The sequence below is a fragment of the Trematomus bernacchii genome, unplaced genomic scaffold, assembly GCF_902827165.1.
Source record: "Trematomus bernacchii unplaced genomic scaffold, fTreBer1.1, whole genome shotgun sequence".
In the NCBI taxonomy this organism is placed as follows: domain Eukaryota; kingdom Metazoa; phylum Chordata; class Actinopteri; order Perciformes; family Nototheniidae; genus Trematomus; species Trematomus bernacchii.
Genome location: NW_022987593.1, coordinates 16,728,831 through 16,748,383, shown reverse-complemented (window position 1 = coordinate 16,748,383; position 19,553 = coordinate 16,728,831). Strand labels below are relative to the sequence as shown.

Below are 19,553 nucleotides of genomic sequence, written 5' to 3'. Positions count from 1 at the left end.
CTTGTGTTGCAGGCAAACTGACCTGTTTCCAATTTATAAATCAAGTACAAATTGTGAATAATGTCAGTTTTAGAGGTTAATCCTCAGTTTCAAGGAGATACATGACTTCCCCCTGTTAGCTGAATAATGGCTAGGAAAGGTTTTGATCAACAACACAGGTTTTTGTGAAGGTCTTCTATGCAGATAATGGTATTGGTCAATATATTATATACATTATTACATGTTTGCCACCACTGTAATATTCATTAATATTTTTTTATATGAAATAAAGGTATGTTTGACTCCATTCATATGCAGATAGCTGGTAAAACTTAATGAGACAAATGAATCTAAATGACATACATTTCGGGATAAGCCATGGCCATACATTTTAATGTCTGTTGTATTTTTTAGGAATCATTCAATCATGAGGCAATTGCAACTTTGAAATAGCTGTATTGTGTTTGAAGAGGTTTCATGGTAAATAAATCTAACAATGTATACAGGTTTCTGTGTAGGTGTAACAAGTCAAATGTCTTTTCCATCACTTGGTAAAACGCGGGTGTTTTTCAGCACATCTGTTCCAGTGTCATGCAGACGCAATGATTTTTTTTTTTTTTACATTCAGCGATCTCATTATTTACGCATCCCTGCCAATTTTATGTCAATAGAGTGACCTAGTTTTGTGAGAACTGTTGCATGTTTGTGTGTTTTTAGATGTCATTTGTTGTCACTTTTTTTTAAAGAACTGTATTGTTGTAACACAGGGCTATTCAATTAGTTTGGAATGGGGCCGGTTGATGAAAATGATCCAAAGCAAGGGGCCGGGAAAAAGATGGCTTGAAATATGAGCAATCATATTTAAGAGCTTCAGATACAGTAAATACTACAACAGCATAGTGGAGTGCATATATTGCGTTTAATTCAATCAAACAACATAGCCCCAAGGCCTTTATAGATCTAAATGGCAAGTTCAGAACTCAGTAGGCCTACATGTTTCATTTGATTTCATTTAGGTGAAATGATCTAATCATTCACGCAGAGATGCAATCAATGACAGGAGTTGTCACTACAGTATAGTAGGTGGGTTCGAAACCCGAGCCCGTCGAAGTTTTCAGGCATTGTCTACCCCTCTATCTCTCAATGTAACACCCTTTCTGGAATAAAGGCACTATGGCACAAAAAAAAAAAAAAAAAAAAAATCTTAAAAAAAAAAAATTGATGACTTTTATACATTATACTCAAAGGGCCAGTAAATATCACCCCGGGGCCGGATTTGGCCCGCGGGCCGCCAATTGAATAGCCCTGTTGTAACACATTCCTTGATTTGCATAGAGAGGTCCACATTGTTTTCACTTTTGTATGCAATATCTTCTGTGAAAGATTATTCTGATAAAGACATATCTGTTCAAATCTACTGGTGTGAAGACACGCAGATGGTACACTTTATTTTTGTATTTCCCTGAGGTCATGCAGTGTATTCATCACAAAAATAAACCACTCAATTTCCTGAGGTCTGTGAATTTTATTTTTGACATGAACACATTAAGTTGGTTTTAAAACAATATGAAAAAGTGTGAAACCAATTGGAGAAAAAAACAGCTGTTATCGGTATTAGTATTCCAGACCGTTGTGTGGTGAGTTGCAGCGGAGGAAGCAGTTCTTTTGGCTATTCTATAAACTCACCTGCTGCTTCCACCCATTCACAGCCAGCAGCATTTGTCAAACAGATAAGAGCCTTCAAAGGAAGCCAGCTTTCCTGCCAGAGTGGACAAACCTACCAGCCACAGACAGAATGTTAACAGCATTTGGCGCATGGCTGCTTATAAAGTCCTACTGAGGTTTGATGTAAAGAGCAGCGCCACCCTGTGGACTATTTGCTCCACTGGACCGCCTCTGGTTTAGCAACTTGATGGTTGAGAGCTTCAAACTCCTCATCGGGCTTCAGGTCTGGACCGGGAATCAGGATAGTCTGGAAGAGAAAGAGGAGCAGATGAGCATCAGTTATCATTATCTTTGACTCAAATAAGACACATGATGATATGCGGCATCATTCTCATAAATACCTGTTTAAAGTCTTGTTTAAATTAGATGTGCCTTTCTGCAGTTTTAAATATAGAAAACTTTTTTCCACTTTGGTACAGAAGGTTAATTCCTCTCAGAACAACATATGGCATTATACAAAGTATGGTACTTAAAAAATGTGTTATAGTATTAAGTGTTGATTTCAATATCTTCTACTAATATAAGACTTGATGATATGCGTTTTCATTCTTATTCCACATTCTTATTTAACAAATATGGGTCGCAAAGTATTTATGAGAGTCTTATTTGAGTAGAAATTGAAATCGATACATAACAAATATCCCAGATCTATCCCATACTTCATATAATGCCAAATGTTCTTAAGGGGAAGTAACCTTCTGTACCAAAGAAGAAAAACAGATTGCTATATTTAAAATTGCAGAAAGGCACTGGTAAAGATATTATTTAAACAACTACAACACTCCTTGTCGTTTTATATCACTATGGATGGTTTTCCGAATAAAAGGGTATTTGCTATTTACCTTTAAAATCGTTACGAACTAAATTAACAATTACAGCAAAGAGCAACTGTGAATCAGAAGATCTTTAGTGCCATGTACAAAGGCAGGTTTCTCTCCATGCAGTTTAAACTGGAAGCAAATTAATAAAAGCAGTGATGAAAAGAATTATAAAAAACAGTAATAAGAGCAAATAAAATACACAAATAGAAAGCACTAGTTAAATACAATTTCCAATTATACAGAGAAGTTTCAAAGTTTACAGATTCTGTGTAAAAATCTGCATTTCATTGCCGTTTAATTTCATGGACTACAGCTGATGGAGGTGCCAGGTGGCCTAAAAATAACCACAAATATTAATCCAATCCTCCGAGGTCTGGTGCATTAGGCATGGAGAAAAAATAAGAATATTTAAGAAATTCTCCATGTAATTATCAGACACTTCTGGTAACGACACTAGATAAACAATAGTCCAAGGTCAATATGTATTTTTTTTTTTTTTTTTTTTAACACCTCCACCCAGCATTAAACAACATTTAACTAACCACATCTGTTCTGAATATGAATCATTTTTGGACATGCAGGGATGTGACGGTGTGGCTCGGTCCTTTACACATGAATCACGGTTGCGCTGACTTTAAAGTCTCCTCAAAATCAAACAGTGAGCGAGAGAAAAAAGATGCACAGAGCGCTGTTTTGATTCCCAGCGAGTTAGTGCTTGTTGTCTGCGTCAGTCTCCAAGACATACTGGAATAGGACTTGACTTGCCTAATGCGCATCACGGCAAAATGTAGATTATAATCACCCTAACTCTGTGAGTCAGGCCCTGCTGCGTCTCAGAGAAATATGACAGATGGTGCAGTTCATGTTGCCTGGAAGGTGTTTCTTAATAATCTAAAAAAGCTTCACCATCAGTGCTCTGCAACAGTCTCTGCAAAATACGCATATTTGTTCAAAAATGAACATTGTGTTGTGAAGGTCATTTGAAAATAGAGTAGATGGAGTGTGTGGGAGAGAAACAAAAACCTATAAAACAAACTACAGGTAAGGAAAAACCCCAAAAAGCAAAAAAGGCCCTCTTTAAAGTCTCCTGTAATACACAGTAGGGGGTCCAGGCAGTTTATTAAACCTGAAGCAGTATTTGAACTGTAACCAATAAGCCTCTATTTTAGATGGTGAAGCAACAAATGTATACAAAAGAATATTCATCAAGAAAGGGCAGAGTCCTTTACTGTAAAATAGGAAAAGTCTGCTCAAAACTCACATTCACCGGGTCATTAAAGTGATGTATGGACCGGCCAGTTCATTAACTTAATGTTCGATTGACAGAAACTGTGCCTTGTTCTTGAATTAAAGGTCCCCTATTATCCTGTTCTTCATCAATATATTATAGGTCTCAGATATATACAGAGCCTGTCTCTGATTGGCTGAAACACCAAACAGATCATTGCAGCATCCCCATAATCCCCTCTGTTTCAGCCCTGTTTCAAAAGTGCTGATTCTCTGTCTGTTACTTTAGAAGAAAATAAGGAGCCCCTCCCCACACCCCTCTGAGAGATATTTGGTTAAAAAGAACACATTGGTGCTCTAGGAGGAGATTCAGGTGATAAGGTGGGGGGGGGGTTACCTTGGTTGCTGATTGGCTAATGGTTACACAAGACAAAACATCGTTATGACATCGATGTCACAAAGTGGCCAAAATCTGATCAGCTCATTTTCAGACAGGTTTTTATATAAATGGATCAAAAAGAGAGAGAATCTTTGTTCCTGAAACTTTCAGAGTCTCTTTACACAGAGGGGACACATGTTGATGTAGAAGAGACATGAAGAAGAGGGGACACATGTTGATGTAGAAGAGACATGAGAAGAGGGGACACATGTTGATGTAGAAGAGACATGAAGAAGAGGGGACACATGTTGATGTAGAAGAGACATGAAGAGAGGGGACACATGTTGATGTAGAAAGAGACATGAAGAAGAGGGGACACATGTTGATGTAGAAGAGACATGAAGAAGAGGGGACACATGTTGATGTAGAAGAGACATGAAGAAGAGGGGACACATGTTGATGTAGAAGAGACATGAAGAAGAGGGGACACATGTTGATGTAGAAGAGACATGAAGAAGAGGGGACACATGTTGATGTAGAAGGACATGGAAGAAGAGGGGACACATGTTGATGAAGAAAGAGACATGAAGAAGAGGGACACATGTTGATGTAGAAGAGACATGGAGAAGAGGGGACATAGTGTTGATGAAGAAGAGACATGAGAAGAGGGGACACATGTTGATGTAGAAGAGACATGGAAGAAGAGGGGACACATGTTGATGTCGAAGAGACATGAAGAAGAGGGGACACATGTTGATGTAGAAGAGACATGAAGAAGAGAGGGGACACATGTTGATGTAGAAGAGACATGGAGAAGAGGGGACACATGTTGATGAAGAAGAGACATGAAGAAGAGGGACACATGTTGATGTAGAAGAGACATGAAGAAGAGGGGACACATGTTGATGTAGAAGAGACATGAAGAAGAGGGGGGACACATGTTGATGTAGAAGAGACATGAAGAAGAGGGGACACATGTTGATGTAGAAGAGACATGAAGAAGAGGGGACACATGTTGATGTAGAAGAGACATGAAGAAGAGGGGACACATGTTGATGTAGAAGAGACATTTTGCATAATAGGTGACCTTTAAGAGATAATGTATTAGCGCGTGCAGTGCAGACGGTCACCTTAATGATGGGGTCTTTGGCCGGAGCCCAGGACGGGACTATTTTCCCGTGCAGCCTCCAGCAGCCGTAGGGGTTCATGAGGTGTCGCTCCATCACCAGGTACTCCAACACGTCCTTCGGCTGCTCCTCGCAGCCCATCATCAGACGCCCGAAGCGGTCGTAGATGGCCAGAGTCTGCGGGCAGGAAGACGAAAACAAGGTTTATACGGTCATTCAATCCGGATTGTAATCGAGTCTACTAAATCTATTGCTATTTTTTTTATTGTCATTGCAATATGGACATCTGCAAGAAGACTGCGGAATTGTACTGATCATAAAATAATGACGTTTTTCTTTTACCTTTGATTGTTTTTAATTCATCATGCTAATTGTTGGATTTTAGTAGACTTAAAGACACAGAAAGGCAGAAAGGAGTACACCATGATATCATTCTTTGAACGCATATTGCATATTTTTCTATTCAAGCCTAGTTGTTAGCATTGAAAAGATTTAGTTCCAAGCTCCTTCAACAGTACAACTTTGAAATATAATTAGTATACAAAAAGAAAAAGCTGAAAAAAAGTAGTGCAAGTGACATGACTGTTCAATTAAAATGCAGGAATAGATATACCAGAATGTAAATATTAGATGTTGTACAGTAGAATATTGTATATTGTAATAATATATTTAAATATGACCTATAAACAGATGTTAGTGATGACAGAGCTCAGGAGTTCAACAATAGCTTGAGTTGCCTATTATCGTGCAGCCCTTAATGTAATATGTTATTGGTTTAAACCTGGGTAGAAACCATAAAATAACTCTTAAAGGTCACCTATCATGCTATTTTTAGGCAATAGCATAGGTCTCAGATATATAAAAAAATATTAAAAAACATGTCTATGAAGAGTTTTGCTCAAAATACCAAACAGATCACCCATTCTAGCCATGCCTCATATCCCTCTATTTCACTTCCTGTTTCAAAAGTGCTGATTTGCACACATGCTCTCCAGTACAGGTTAGCTCTGAGTGTTAGCGATGCTAATGTAAACACCGACCATATTACGTCCAAAACAGTCGGGCATTGTTTCTGATAGCAACGTTTCTGATAGGGCCGTGGGTCCACATTTCAGATATTACGTCATATCGGACGCAAATCTGGATCAGCTCCGTTGTAGCCCCATTTTTAGAGATTTGGGTACGGAGGAAAAGAGAGAGGGTTTTATTTTCTGACGCTGCGTGAGTTCCCTGACACACCGGGGACACATATTTATGTATAAAAGACATCAAAAAGTGCATTTTGCATGATAGGTCCCCTTTAAATAAGCTTTCCTTGTAGTTGAATAACATAAAAAGATGTTTAGGTTTTCACTTTAATGCAGCACCTGTAAACTGGCTACTGTCATGCAATTTTATTTTAAAATGTACTAAAAAGTAGACTTGAGTTTTGGTAGCACATCGTTACGAAACACTGACAGAAGCTGTATGTATGAAACTATACAAAACAACAACACACATTTCGAGTAGAAGCTCTGCACACAAATAGCTATACTCGGATCCAGACTGGATTATATTAAATGATAGTCTTGTGGTCACAACTATTCTTATGGCATCAAAGAGGAAGACATTACAATTTCACATAAATTAACCCCAACACACTCATACATTTCTGACACTAAAAGAAAAGATGGGAGAAAAGTGCATCAAAAGCCAGGATACAAACACTGACGTCGACACAGACATGACGGCTGTAAATAGTTAACAGTGCTGCACTTCATGTGTTTAGTTGCATGCAAAAACTACAAAACTCAGTTAGCTACAGCCCTTTTGGGGCAGGTAACACACAAAAAAACTATTGTTCAGATTTCATTACATTCCAAAGTGGATCTCACCACAGTCTCAGATCAACATGCGGGTCGTACCTGTTTGCTGTGCATGCGGACGGTCACCTGGCCGTACAGGTTGCCCTTGGAGATCATGTCGGGGCAGCGAGCGTGGACCACCTTGGGCGGCTCCAGAGACTCCAAAAAACTCCAGCTGATCGTCTTGTAACGGTTCCCCCTCGTCATCTCCTGCACAGATTCAAGGATTCAAGGCTTTTAGTCAAAGTCAACTTTATTGTCAATCTCAAAATATGTTTGAACACACAGAAAGATTGAAATACTGTTTCCCACAGTCCCGAGGTATAAAAAAAACTCACATTAAAATGCAAGAACACTCTATAATTTACAAAATTATTATTATTATTGTCATGTGTGCATACAGTGTAGATATGACAATGAAAATCTGAGGTCACAGGCTCGTCCAACGGTGCAACACAATAACACAGATAATAGTGCAAGTCAATAAAATAAAATAGAATATAGTAGAAATATTGCAGTACAGTCTATATACAAGTAATTGGAATATTGATATATATAAGTTGCAAACAGAGGAATACAAACTCAATTAAAATGTGCGTTTGACTTTACTTCTATGTATTACTTTTGTTTATCTCTGTAAAGTGTCTTTGAACACCAGAGGCCTGTACTACGAAGCTGGATTTTCGCTTAGCCGGCTAAATTCAGGGAAATCTCGGGCTTTCCGGTCCTACGACGCTGGTTCTCTTTTTAGCAGGCTAGATCTCCATGGTAACTTATGCTGAGCGGCTAACCTCCTCCGGAGCAGGTTAGGTTGCAGGCTCAGAGATCAACTCAGTGAAAGCACCGCCTGCTGACCAATCAGAGCTCCGTGTGCGGAGTTTAAAGCTATCAAGTCATATTACAGGATAGAGGAAATACAGAAAAACTGCCGTTGCAGGAAAGACGGCCGGCAAAAATCAACTGACTGTGTGAACGTGAAAATGAATAGAATATCCCCTCCCATCTTCAGAGCAATCTGGCTATTATAATATTAGCGTTAAGAAAGCTTACTTAAATATCTGCCACAACATAAGTAACCGGATCAGAGTAACATTACGTACAGTCCGCGGCACTGTGAGTGCAGACGTCGATGTGTCCCATTATCATTCATATCATATCACATCATAATGTATCATATATTTCCTTGTTTGAGTCAGCTTCTTGAGCCGTATCTGGCCGTGCAACACTCACAGTGTCACATACTGTATGCAGAAGTATTATTTTAAGCAACACATTAAGTTGACGAAACACTCGAGTCAATTGTAATTAAAGTCAGATCGTGTCTTAGACGGGGCAGTGATAAACCTGTTAATGTACGCATTCAAACGCTTTTTCTTTTACCAGCTGTATTCACCTTGCAGGTGCAGCTATGTGGCTTTTATCCTGGATAAAGTGTTTAAGTCATGGATGTTTAAAGTTTAACTTCTTCATATTTGACTAATATTAAAGTTCACTTTTCATTCAGGAAGTATGACGCTGCGCTGTCAGTACGCTTGTCCATGTTTGAGATTGGTCGAATGCTCCAAATACCACCCCTTTCATGTGAACGCGCACCTAACTAGATAGGACACGGCTGGCTTGAGCGATCCACTTGATAACCAGCGTCGTAGTACAGCTTAGCGAGAGCGCGTATGTTTTGGATTGGGCCAACCGGCTAACTCCAACATATCCAGTTTAGGTTGAACCAGCTTCGTAGTACAGGCCTCAGGAGAAGCGCTTGATAAATAAATGCATTATTATTTAATGACACTTATGCATAACATTAATGGTGACATCTTTGAGTCCTTACTTATACATACGGTTAACCTTTGCTCATTCCTCTCACTATTTTGCACATTTCTCCACAATGCATTCACTTTAAAGTGGCACAGCTCAGGTGAAGAACTCCAGCAATGTTTAGAAGAACTACTTACAGGATAACACCTTTCTGTCAACAAGGAGTGAAGCTTCTCCTTGTTGAACCTGCAAAAGAAACAGCAGGGATAAATGTGCTGTTTTGTTTCAAACCAAGAACAACATGAAATGTAAAGAATGGATATTATAGTTGATAGACAAAAAAAAAAAGATGTAGTCCTCATCTCACAGTCTTCATGAAACAGTATTTTTTCTTTTCCTACAGTTTTTGTTTTCAGTTTTAAAATCAGACTGACTGTAAGATGCTGTTAAAAGCTTCAGAAAACACTTAGCAAATACTTTTTAGGGTCAAATATTAAATTAATACTGTAAATGACTTCTATAAAATGTTCTAACAATAACAGAAACAAAGTTGAAGAACTAATTGTATAAAAATACATTTTATAACACACTTAAAGGTGGGGTAGGTAAGTTTGAGAAACCGGCTCGAGATACACTTTTTGTTATATTCCATGGAATGCTCTTAACATCCCGATAGCAATGAATATCTTAAGTGCTTTGACAAAAAATCCATAAAAAAATGTCATCTGTGGAAGCCGTAGTACTGTAAAAAGCACGACCAATCATCTGAGCCGGCCCGGCTAAAATAACTGGATGGCCTACCTGCCTGTCAGCCTTCCATCTGTGCACAAACTTATCTCGTGCCCTCATTGGTCATGTGCGCGTTCGTGTGTGTTGGAGGAGGGGCTCTGTAAGGAAGTGGCAGATTTTCTCCGGTTGTGTATTTTCAAATTCTAGCGATCTCGAGCCGGTTTCTCAAACTTACCTACCCCACCTTTAATTGAATACTGAGCAAAATCACACTTCATTTTCTTTGTCTTCTATTTAAAATAAATGTTTAAATCCTAAAAGGTTTGATAAAATAGCTGGACTGCTCACTCACAGCTCTGTTAACTTAAGAACAGCCCTAAAATGGATAAAGACGTATCAGACGGTTTGATTCCAGATCACAGGCAACACGACTATTTTAGCGATAACTGTACATCAGGTCTGCACAGATGTTTCCTTAAATCAGCCAATTCATTTGCAGAGCAAGTACAACAACGCTAGTTTTTTAAGCTTTCCCACTTAGCATTAAGCTGAAGGCAGCATGAGTGGATTCCTCACTTCTATAACAAATGTCTCACTGTGATATTCAGCGTTCCTCCCTGACTGTGAGCTGATGTCAGAGACGTGAGAGACCTGAGAGACCTGAGATCCTTCTCTTACTGTGTCAGGGCGGTGTGGGCCTCAATGAAGATTTCCTGAGCCTGCTCTGCAAAAGACTTTGATGAGAACAGAGGGTCGTACTCTTTGATTTTACGAATCCTGTAAAAGAAAAGAAATATATTCAGCTTTCTCACATTGACCGTGTTTACAGTTTATCATCCCTAAGAATGTGATGAGGTGGTTCAAAGGCTCACAAAAGTAAATTCTTTAAAAAAGGTAAAAATACAGAGCGCTGGATGTCAGAGGAATCAGGAGAAGGAGACAGACAGGAAGTAAATACTAACGGGAACACGGTATGGGCTCTGGCCGTGTTTAAAAACTGGTTAAATAAAATGGACAGAAAACCTTGATCAGAGCTGCCTTCTTTTTAAGTTACGTTGTCGCCCATTTCCAACCGCCGGTAAACCGTGGAACACATTTTTTTTTCTAAGTGGAATCAATACAATAGTTTTTTAACAAATGAAATACTTTTTTGTGAATCAAGTTTGTTTATTTATTTATATGTATGTAGCCGTGTAATAAGCGTGGTGATGCTTCCTGTCGTACATCTAAAAAATGTTACATAAATGAGCGCCTCGCTGCACATTATCCACAGACAGGATGTAAATACTACCAGGAACACGGTGTGGGCTCTGGCCGTGTTTAAAGACTGGCTAAGTTAAAGGTGAACAGATTGGACAGGTTACATTATACCTTTACTTATATTATATCTTACAATTAGCACAATGTTCCATGATGTGTCATAACATTCGTTGTCAGCTCTTGAACTGAAACCATTTTGAAAAGCCCAAAAAAATAATTAGAATATATGATCAATGTGACAGGACTACTTTTCTACAAGAAAATCTGTGGTGGAGGGCAGCCCAACAACATCCAGGTATGTTTGATGATAAAAAACCTCAGTACAGGAACAACAGGAGAAGTTAGAAAACAATCTTACGCTAGCTGTGAGCCGGCGCCCTGTTTAATCCGTTCAGTTCGTTGCTTCAGGCCTTCTTTAGACAGAGAGGAGAGACGAGCGTCGCCCTCCGGAGGGATGTAGGGGTCAAAGACTCCCGCTGGGGAAGCAACAGACAGGGATTATCAATGAGGAGAGACATTAGAAAATACAGTGTTGTCGTCTGATTGATGATGATAGCTCCAGATTACCGGATTGTGGACAATACAAACAATCCTGTTTTTTTACATTTTAGGACAACTGTACAGACGACAATACACAACTTTCTTTAGCTAGGAGTTTGTGTGCCAATTACAAGAACAATACGTGTTTTTGTTACATCTGATTAACATCCTTGTTAAGGAAATTCCTGTTTTACATCAAACTAAAATCAAGCTTTTCTTCTCGTCCCATCACAAGCAACTCATATCTTTTAGTGATTCAAATAAGATATCTAAAACACAATGAAAGATATTAAAAGAGTCAAAAGGTACCACAATTATAATTTAAATGAGAAGAAGTCAGATAAGATAACATGTAGGAAATAATTTAAACTTGACGGGACATTTAATACTTTTGCTATAAATGCATTTTGGTACTAATCATATACTACTGTGTTGTGTTGAATATATATACTAAAAACTCCTAAAAGCCTTTGCAGTCTTTACATTCAACGATAAGAAACTAGAACAGTAACGCTACCTCAACAAATGTATTTAAATTCAATCAAGAATGGTGAAAAAACGTCTTATTACAAGTGGAGGCGATGTTGATGGGCCTCTCAAAGTACTGCTGTCTGCGGACAACGCCGGCTTTTCGGGCCCTGTCCGCGTTGTCAACATCTTTCAACCCTTTCATCCCTTTCACCCCCACCGGCGGAGGGACGAAGTAACGCTTCTTAGTCCGGACCGGCAGGTACAGAGGGAGCGGGTGCCGAAGGTCCATAGACGCCTCGGCATTCTGAGAGAGAAACAGATACGGTGAGTTAGTTCTTTATTTATCCTGAGAGAAAACAAATACTTTAATAAGATGCACAAACAAAGATGAACAATGCTATAAATGTACACAGTAAGATGCAAATTCAATATCTATATATACAGAAACGTGTATTGTTTAACCACACCATTTTTGTTATACTAATTAATCAATCTGCACCCAATGGCCACTTTATTAGGTACACCTGACCCTTATAATTGTATACAACTAAACAGCTCTGCCATTAAATCTACTTCATGATCATTTCGATTTATTTCATGAAATGCTTTTTTTTAATGCAATAAATTACTTATTCAAATAGTTTGCAATTCATGTTTTGATTAACAGTTTCAGCTGTACTTAGTAACTAAGTAGTCAAAGCTGTCAGACAAATGTAGCGGTGTAAAAAGTACAATATTTGTCTCTGAGATTAAGTGGAGTTGAAGTGTAAAGTAGCATCAAATAGAAATACTTAAGCAACGTACAGGTAGATTAATAGTATTTAATTTAGTATACCTATATTACACCTATGTGCAAAAGTAATAACCTCTACACGTTGTCTGAAGATAATTATACTTTATGTTTGAGGTCAGTTTTTAATTAATTTTCCACAACATGTACAAATAATGCAGTCAAGTACATAAACAACTCTGAAATAGCACTAAGGTTAAGAACATAGGGTAGAAAATCACATGTTTAACTTCCTAACAGTCTAATAGGTGTTCACTAACAACACAGAGTATTAGTATTGTATCTGTTCCTAACATTTAATCTGTTTTTGTTTTTATTTCCTGGTGAAATTATCCTTTTATGTAAAGACAGTTAGCTTTAGCTTAGCTAGCCCTAATCAGGACTCTGCAAATTGCGACGTTTTCACAACAAGCTCAACAAACGAGATGCTAAGAACAACAAACTGAGTGTCTCTATTTATTAAACAAAAGTGTTATTAAATGCCTCATTACCATTAAACTGCTACATGTTGCCCTGTGAAGAGCAACCAGCGTCCTCCTCATGGGCGTCGCCATCTTGACAACAGTCTGCCACAAAAGACGACTTCCGGTTTATTAGCGCGAGCTCTATGGACATTTACAACGAGAATAAATAGTTGTTTGAACATACATACAGCATGTTATCTTTAATATTATACTACCAAAAATGTGGCATTACATAAAAAATGTGTTATTACAAACATTCATGTTATGTGCTTTTGTATATCTGCAGTGATAACAAAAACAAGGATACTCCCTTTAGACCATACAAATATCTATTATAATCAATATTCAGTTTGTATCTTCTAAATTTGACCTGTTAAATATAGTATACTGTTGAAAGGAACTAAGTTTGTTGTTGCTACAGTATTTGTCACAAAATGTAACATTCAGATTAAAGTTTACATTATCATTGGATACTTGGGTTGAACATTTTAACTACAGTACTGTGCACCTGTATTTGTGCAATTTTGAAGGGTAATGTGATTCTGCTGTTAATGCAAAATGCATTTTTGCATTGAAAGTGTTTAGAGCTATATACAAATATATGAGATATTTCAATATATAGATATGTTAACTGTTTATGTTAACTTTCTGTTTTATTTGATTTGAATTCATGTACAATGCCTTGTTTACATGCTGCTTTGACAAAAAAATATCCAAAATGGTGATCAATACAGTAAATGTAATTGAATCTATTCTAATCTAGTCTAAACCCTTTTCCTCAAAAAAGGAAAAACATTTTTAAGCACTTATTTTTCATTATATTATACCCACCAATATAAATATTTTCCACACAATCGTTCCAATAAAAATGCAGCATCATAGTTTTGCAGAAATATAAAGACAATTGGTAGACATGATTAAAATAATATCTATCTATCTATGGTGCGTAAAGCACGTACGCTGACACGACGTGCTGACGCCGAGTGTCTGTAGGTCGACGCTGTTTAACTTGAGTTGTTTGGGCTGAGAGGAGAGAGGTTTCAGTTGATGTTGCTTCTCCTGGGCCGCAGGGTTCCGCTGTCACTCTACAGACTCACTACCGGCTGTCCTGCATCCTCACTGCCGAGCTCCGTTCTGATCTGCACTAATAAAACTCACAGCGATAACAAGAGTTACACACAGCACCGTCTTCGTTAGCGGCCAAAATACAGGAACCATGCCCGAAAGGAGGCCCTTCGTGCGGTTACCAGCTGACGTTTACCCCGTCAACTATGGCTTGTGTCTGAAGCCGGACCTGATCGACTTCACCTTTGAAGGCAAACTGGAGGCGGTGGTGGAGGTAAGTTGACCCCGAGCGTCTGGCTTCTTACATGGATGGATTTGTTTGTGTGAGGATCTTGTTATGTAATATGACCAGCTAACGTTAACAGAAGCGAGCTAATGTGCTGTCTTCGAGCAATAACGGGCAAACGGTTAGCCGTTAGCATCAGTAGTAGCTTAGCGTAACGTTAGCCGTTAGCTTGTGTTAGCTGGCAGTTGCTAAACTAGCTAACCGTTTATTGGCAGGCTCAAGGTGGCTGAATGAGAGCAATGAATGGTGAAAAATAACGTCTCGATATGTTTGCCAGAAGCTAATTGAAGCTAGCTAGCACAACAGTCCCAGGCAGACTTGCACTCTCATGTTAGCTAACGTTTAGCATGCTAACAAGCGCTTTGCAGTGCGCTTAATGTGTTTCAGGGTCAGTTTGTTGTTCGCCAGGAATGTTAACCCCTTGTTACACCAATGCATTGCTCTAAATCAGGATCGGTTTATCTGCCATCATTTTTTAAGTTGTTTACTAGCCTACTAGCATCTAGCTAACGCTCAATAATGTTTGCTAAATCATGGCAACATGATGTAGCCCCCTCCCACCAGAGGTGGGAGAACTACTCAGATCTTGTGAGTAAAAGTACCAGAGGGTAGGAATACTTTTTCAAATTACTGCATTCAAAAATGTTACTAAAGTAAAAGTACAAAAGTATTAGCATCAAAATATACTTAAAGTACCAAAAGTCAAAGTAGTCATTCTGCAGATTGGCAGAATAATATATATGATACGAATTGATTATAATTATTGATGCATTATAGCTGGTAAAGGTGCAGCTAGTTTTAATGACTTTGGATACTGCAGGGTAGCATGTGAATTTTAATTCAGATATAACTGAAGTATTATTTAAGTGTTGAATATAATTCAAATTGCTATAATACCACAATGTTTGTAGTGTCCAAAATCGCAAAAAAGGCAACTTCTTATGAGCGCAGACAAACATCCCTGTTTTTGGCTTTGTTTTAATGCGTTTTTTAAATCAGCCAACCGTTAATGTTGGTGAAGTAGTTTTTTTTTAACGTATAAAGAAACACTTTATCCTTCAAATGTTCACAACCATTCAAATTCAAAACATCTGAAGACACATAGTCACAAATATATAATTTGAAAAGTGAATAAAGCTGTCAAGTAAAAGTGATGAAGATAATGGTACAACACTTGCCTTTGTTTGAAATGTATAAAGTCGCATGTAGTACTTCAAATGTATATTTAATTACAGCACATTAGTTAATGTACGTAACTATCTGCAAATAGTGAGTTTGCCTGATTAGCTATTTTTAAAGCAGCAAAATCTATTCTTTACACAGTCTTGACAGTAAATGTAAGGAATGCACACTGTTCGTTTGCTTTCAGTTGACTCAAGGTAATAGGTTAGTGAATCACTTGGGTTCCCGTTGGATTGTTGCAAAAGTGCATGTAGATGGTAGCTACTGTGTAACTAACAGATAAAACAAACATGACAGCTCACTTTGCATTTATTTCAGCGATAGAGATTGTGCTTAAAGTCTGTAAATTGCCTCATTGTTCGGCTACTGGCACCTGTCAGCAGGGCGTCGTAACACCTGCCTTTAACACGCCTGGCTGTAGTCACTCACTCTGCACACATTATCAGATCAGTCAACGCGCAGCACTGCATTTGATATGGTCTACATGTGCTTGCTCAAATAAGTATTTCTTTGTGTACACCAAATGATAAACAACTCAACATTAAAAAAAGAAATATCATTGAATAGCTACAGTAACACTAATCCCAAGTAACATGAGCCACATTTGAAATGCAAAGCAGAAAAACAAATGCAATAATGTTTTGCCTGACCAACAGTCAATAACCTACAGATAAACAGTTTCAGATTATATAAAATAAATCAGCTGTAAATCCTTAAATGTGAAAAGCTTACTTTATTAAAAAAGTACATTTTTATTTATCACAACGGTTAATGATTAGTTTTCTGTTGACTGAGCTATTGTTTTAGCAATAAACTAATAAAAGTTGGCACTGGATGTTTTTGAGAAGCAAACAAAGGGATGAGGACGTTTTTATTTAAATTGTTTTATCAGTAGCAAGAATCTTATCTTCACCAGTATATGTATACGAGTGATCATATGCTAAATAAAAAACATTAGGGCAGGACATATTCAAACATATTAGACAAACCGTAATAATTAAAACATCAACGTTTCACAAAAACATCAAATTTTGAATCGATTCAAACATTATGTCCTTATGTTGATCACTAAAATGCATGTTCTCAAGTCTTATTGTTGAGTCATCCTGAAGGTTTCTTAATCCTGTGATTGCTAAAAGTTAAAAACTGTCGCCCACAGTTTGGTTTAGTAACAACCTGATTACCTGCTGTTTGCACAAAGTCTGTGTAAAATACAATAGAGCGGAAGAATCTCTAAAACGTGGCACTCAGCCATTTGCCCGGCATGTTTTATAATTACTGCCCCGCTGTGTCGGCCTCAAAGCGTCTCAAACAACAGCAGCAGTGCCACAAACCGTGAATGTCACTCTGACAAACTGCTAAACGGCATCGCTTCCACGGAGTTTCCCCCTCAATAATCTGTGCAGTCGCATCCACTGTTTTCACATCACAAGGTAGAAGCCCCATAGTCTGCCTTCCTCTCTTTGTTTTCATCACTTTCTCTCCTTTTCAAACCCGACTGAGTCTTCTTTGTGACCACTGTAGCCCTTTAGCCTCTGTAGGTTTAGTGCTCAGTAAGTCGATGTGTGCCTTTCTCTGCTTACTAGTGTTTCATGTTGATAAACCAAATACATTTTAATCTAGTCAAACAAAACCATGCTCCTTTACATACTGAGGTGATGCTTACATTGGACCTTAGCCCTTCTTTTCCTTAAACCTAATGAAGTGTAGTGTGTTTGCACAGGTGCTGGCAATCCTCATAAACACCTTTTTTATTTAACTGTGGAGTTTTAAAAGTGTTTTTTTTAATTCACGAAACAGCTTTCAAGTTGTGTCTGCTCTGCTTTCATAATAAATAGATGTATCTTTCCAATGTGGCTTCAAAGTGCTGAATCAGCTTGAATTACACCTTTTTTTTTTATTGTGTGAATTTGACTTTGGAAAAGGTGTAAAAAGGAATCTTCCCAAGCAGTTTGGGATTTGAAATAATGCCACAGCAGAGATGTTCAAAGTATACATTATGCTGTTCTATGTCAATATTTACAGGTTACTCAAGCCACAAATCAGATTGTGATGAACTGCGCTGACATCGACATCATTACAGCTTCCTTTGCACCGCAGGGAGGAGAAGGTGAGGCTCAGACTTTCTCCCTCTTATGTTCTTAACCGACACCATTGTCATACATAAAAACGTTAATCGAAAAGGAATATTCCATGGTCTTTTTCTTCTTCTCTTTTAGAAATTAATGGCAACCGGATTCAACTATCAAAACGAGGATGAGAAAGTCACCCTGTCATTCCCTAGCGCTTTACAGAAAGGTAAGACGTGACTCCACTTGTCACCTGCTTTTGTATCATCATTCTTTCATTAATGCAATGTTTCCTTCCCCCCCCCCCCCCCCCCCCCCCCCCCCCCCCCCAGGCGCCGGCACGTTGAAGGTAGACTTCGTCGGCGAGCTGAACGACAAAATGAAGGGATTCTATAGAAGTAAATATTCAAACGCTGCAGGAGAGAGCCGCTATGCTGCTGTCACACAGTTTGAGGTAAGCTGAAAACCAAAAGGCAATGGGATGTTTTCTCTTTTTGGGAAAGTTGCTTAACCCACTACTCGCCTGTGTTGCAACATAGGAGCGTGTGATGGTGAAATGACTAATGTTCCAGAACTTTCCTAGAGATCAGGAGATGTCTCAAATTATATTCTATTTATACTAGGGCTGCACCATTTGGTAAAAACTTATTGCATGAAATTGCTTTGAGATATGGTATTTTTATTGAGGGGAGTTTATCATTCTACATTTTTATACATTATACCCATCAACATTTAAAAAAAAAAGTGAATTCAAATGATCTGGATCTGTACCAAAACAAAAGAAGCATTGAGTCTATAGTTAACAATTTGCTGGCTCTAACATCTCTGCAGTTAATTAAACCTTTAACACATATTGTGCTTTCTCCAATTTGAGTATTGCACTAGTCAGTTTGTAAATGTTGATTGAATGTGCAGCCCTAATTTGTACATATGGTTAAAAGATGCAACTGTGTGTTGACATGCATTTCTGGCAAAGTTGAGTGAAAGCCATTGACTGCTGATTGCTGGGCTTTTATTGAAACCTGCAGAATATCCAGAGAACATCACAGGTGTTATACCCGAGTCAGTGCACACTGTGAGGGAAAGCTATGACAGAGGGTCTCCCGTTAGTCATATCCATGTTTATAAAGTTGTGTCCAGAAGTTGTTGTTTCCATTTATCCTCCCGACACGGACTTGACTTGGTCTGAAAAGAAAGTGAAACTAAACTCAAAAGGAGCTGCCTTTTTCTTGTAGTTGTTTACTCATTTTAGAAAATACAGTGGCAGGTTATTACCTTAACACATATAGTGTGGTTCCACTGACAGTGGCTCAAAGGCGGAAGAATGCCTACAATTTAGTGGTAGGAAGTGTTGCCTGACTTTTATTGTGTTACACTCGATTGTGCACACAAGCGGAAAAAAGGAAGGCATGTGAAGAATAAAAGAAGACCGAGAAGCCCAAACACAAACTACCTCAAGCCTTACTTAATAAGTACACACTTGGCCAGTTACTGCTTGAAGTGGGCGTGCTTGTTGGTTTGGATAAGATATTATTATTAGAGGGAGCCTCCACCCCAATTCCAACAAGAGTGTTCAAGCGGTATTTGACAATGAGGGTTCCGCAAAACAGTGAGATAAATCTTATTCAGAGTAACCTCTCACCGCAATTGTTGTGTAGTTGCTTGTTCCCATTTTGTTATTAAATACAGACTGATATTGTAGAATACACACAGGAAGAAGCTTTAGTGACTTGCATTGACCGGTCACCAGCAACACCAGTAGGTTAAAACTGAAATCCCCCTTGTGGGATTAATAAAGTATTATATATTATTATTCTTCTTGACACTTGCGTTGAGGGAG

The 19,553-nt window shown here is 38.3% G+C and overlaps 2 protein-coding genes across 2 annotated transcripts in view; one reads left to right on the top strand and one right to left on the bottom strand.

The window, feature by feature from the left end:
* Positions 1–1,484: 1,484 nt before the first annotated feature.
* Positions 1,485–13,252, bottom strand: mrpl45 (mitochondrial ribosomal protein L45). The gene is made up of 8 exons (XM_034129784.1): positions 13,139–13,252; positions 11,957–12,161; positions 11,205–11,322; positions 10,265–10,363; positions 9,055–9,103; positions 7,163–7,312; positions 5,262–5,435; positions 1,485–1,951 (listed from the first exon to the last, which is right to left on the bottom strand). Exons 1-8 carry the CDS (start codon positions 13,199–13,201, stop codon positions 1,853–1,855), a joined length of 957 nt encoding a protein of 318 aa, XP_033985675.1. The 5' UTR covers positions 13,202–13,252; the 3' UTR covers positions 1,485–1,852.
* An 859-nt stretch (positions 13,253–14,111) lies between these two features.
* The window catches only part of npepps (aminopeptidase puromycin sensitive), a 32,835-nt gene continuing 27,393 nt past the window's right edge, over positions 14,112–19,553 (top strand). The window contains exons 1-4 of the mRNA XM_034129811.1: positions 14,112–14,450; positions 17,670–17,754; positions 17,865–17,942; positions 18,046–18,167. Of these exons, the coding sequence (XP_033985702.1) occupies positions 14,328–14,450; positions 17,670–17,754; positions 17,865–17,942; positions 18,046–18,167 (408 nt within the window). The 5' untranslated portion in view covers positions 14,112–14,327. The remainder of the gene's footprint in view (positions 14,451–17,669; positions 17,755–17,864; positions 17,943–18,045; positions 18,168–19,553) is intronic.

Coding starts and splice junctions, on each gene's coding strand:
- mrpl45 (XM_034129784.1), bottom strand. CDS start 13,201: ATGGCGACGCCCATGAGGAGGACGCTGGTTGCTCTTCACAGGGCAACA. Junction 11,323..11,956: donor CATCAACATCGCCTCCACTT/GTAATAAGACGT, acceptor TTGCTTCCCCAG/CGGGAGTCTTTGACCCCTAC. Junction 9,104..10,264: donor GCCCACACCGCCCTGACACA/GTAAGAGAAGGA, acceptor TTTCTTTTGCAG/GTTCAACAAGGAGAAGCTTC.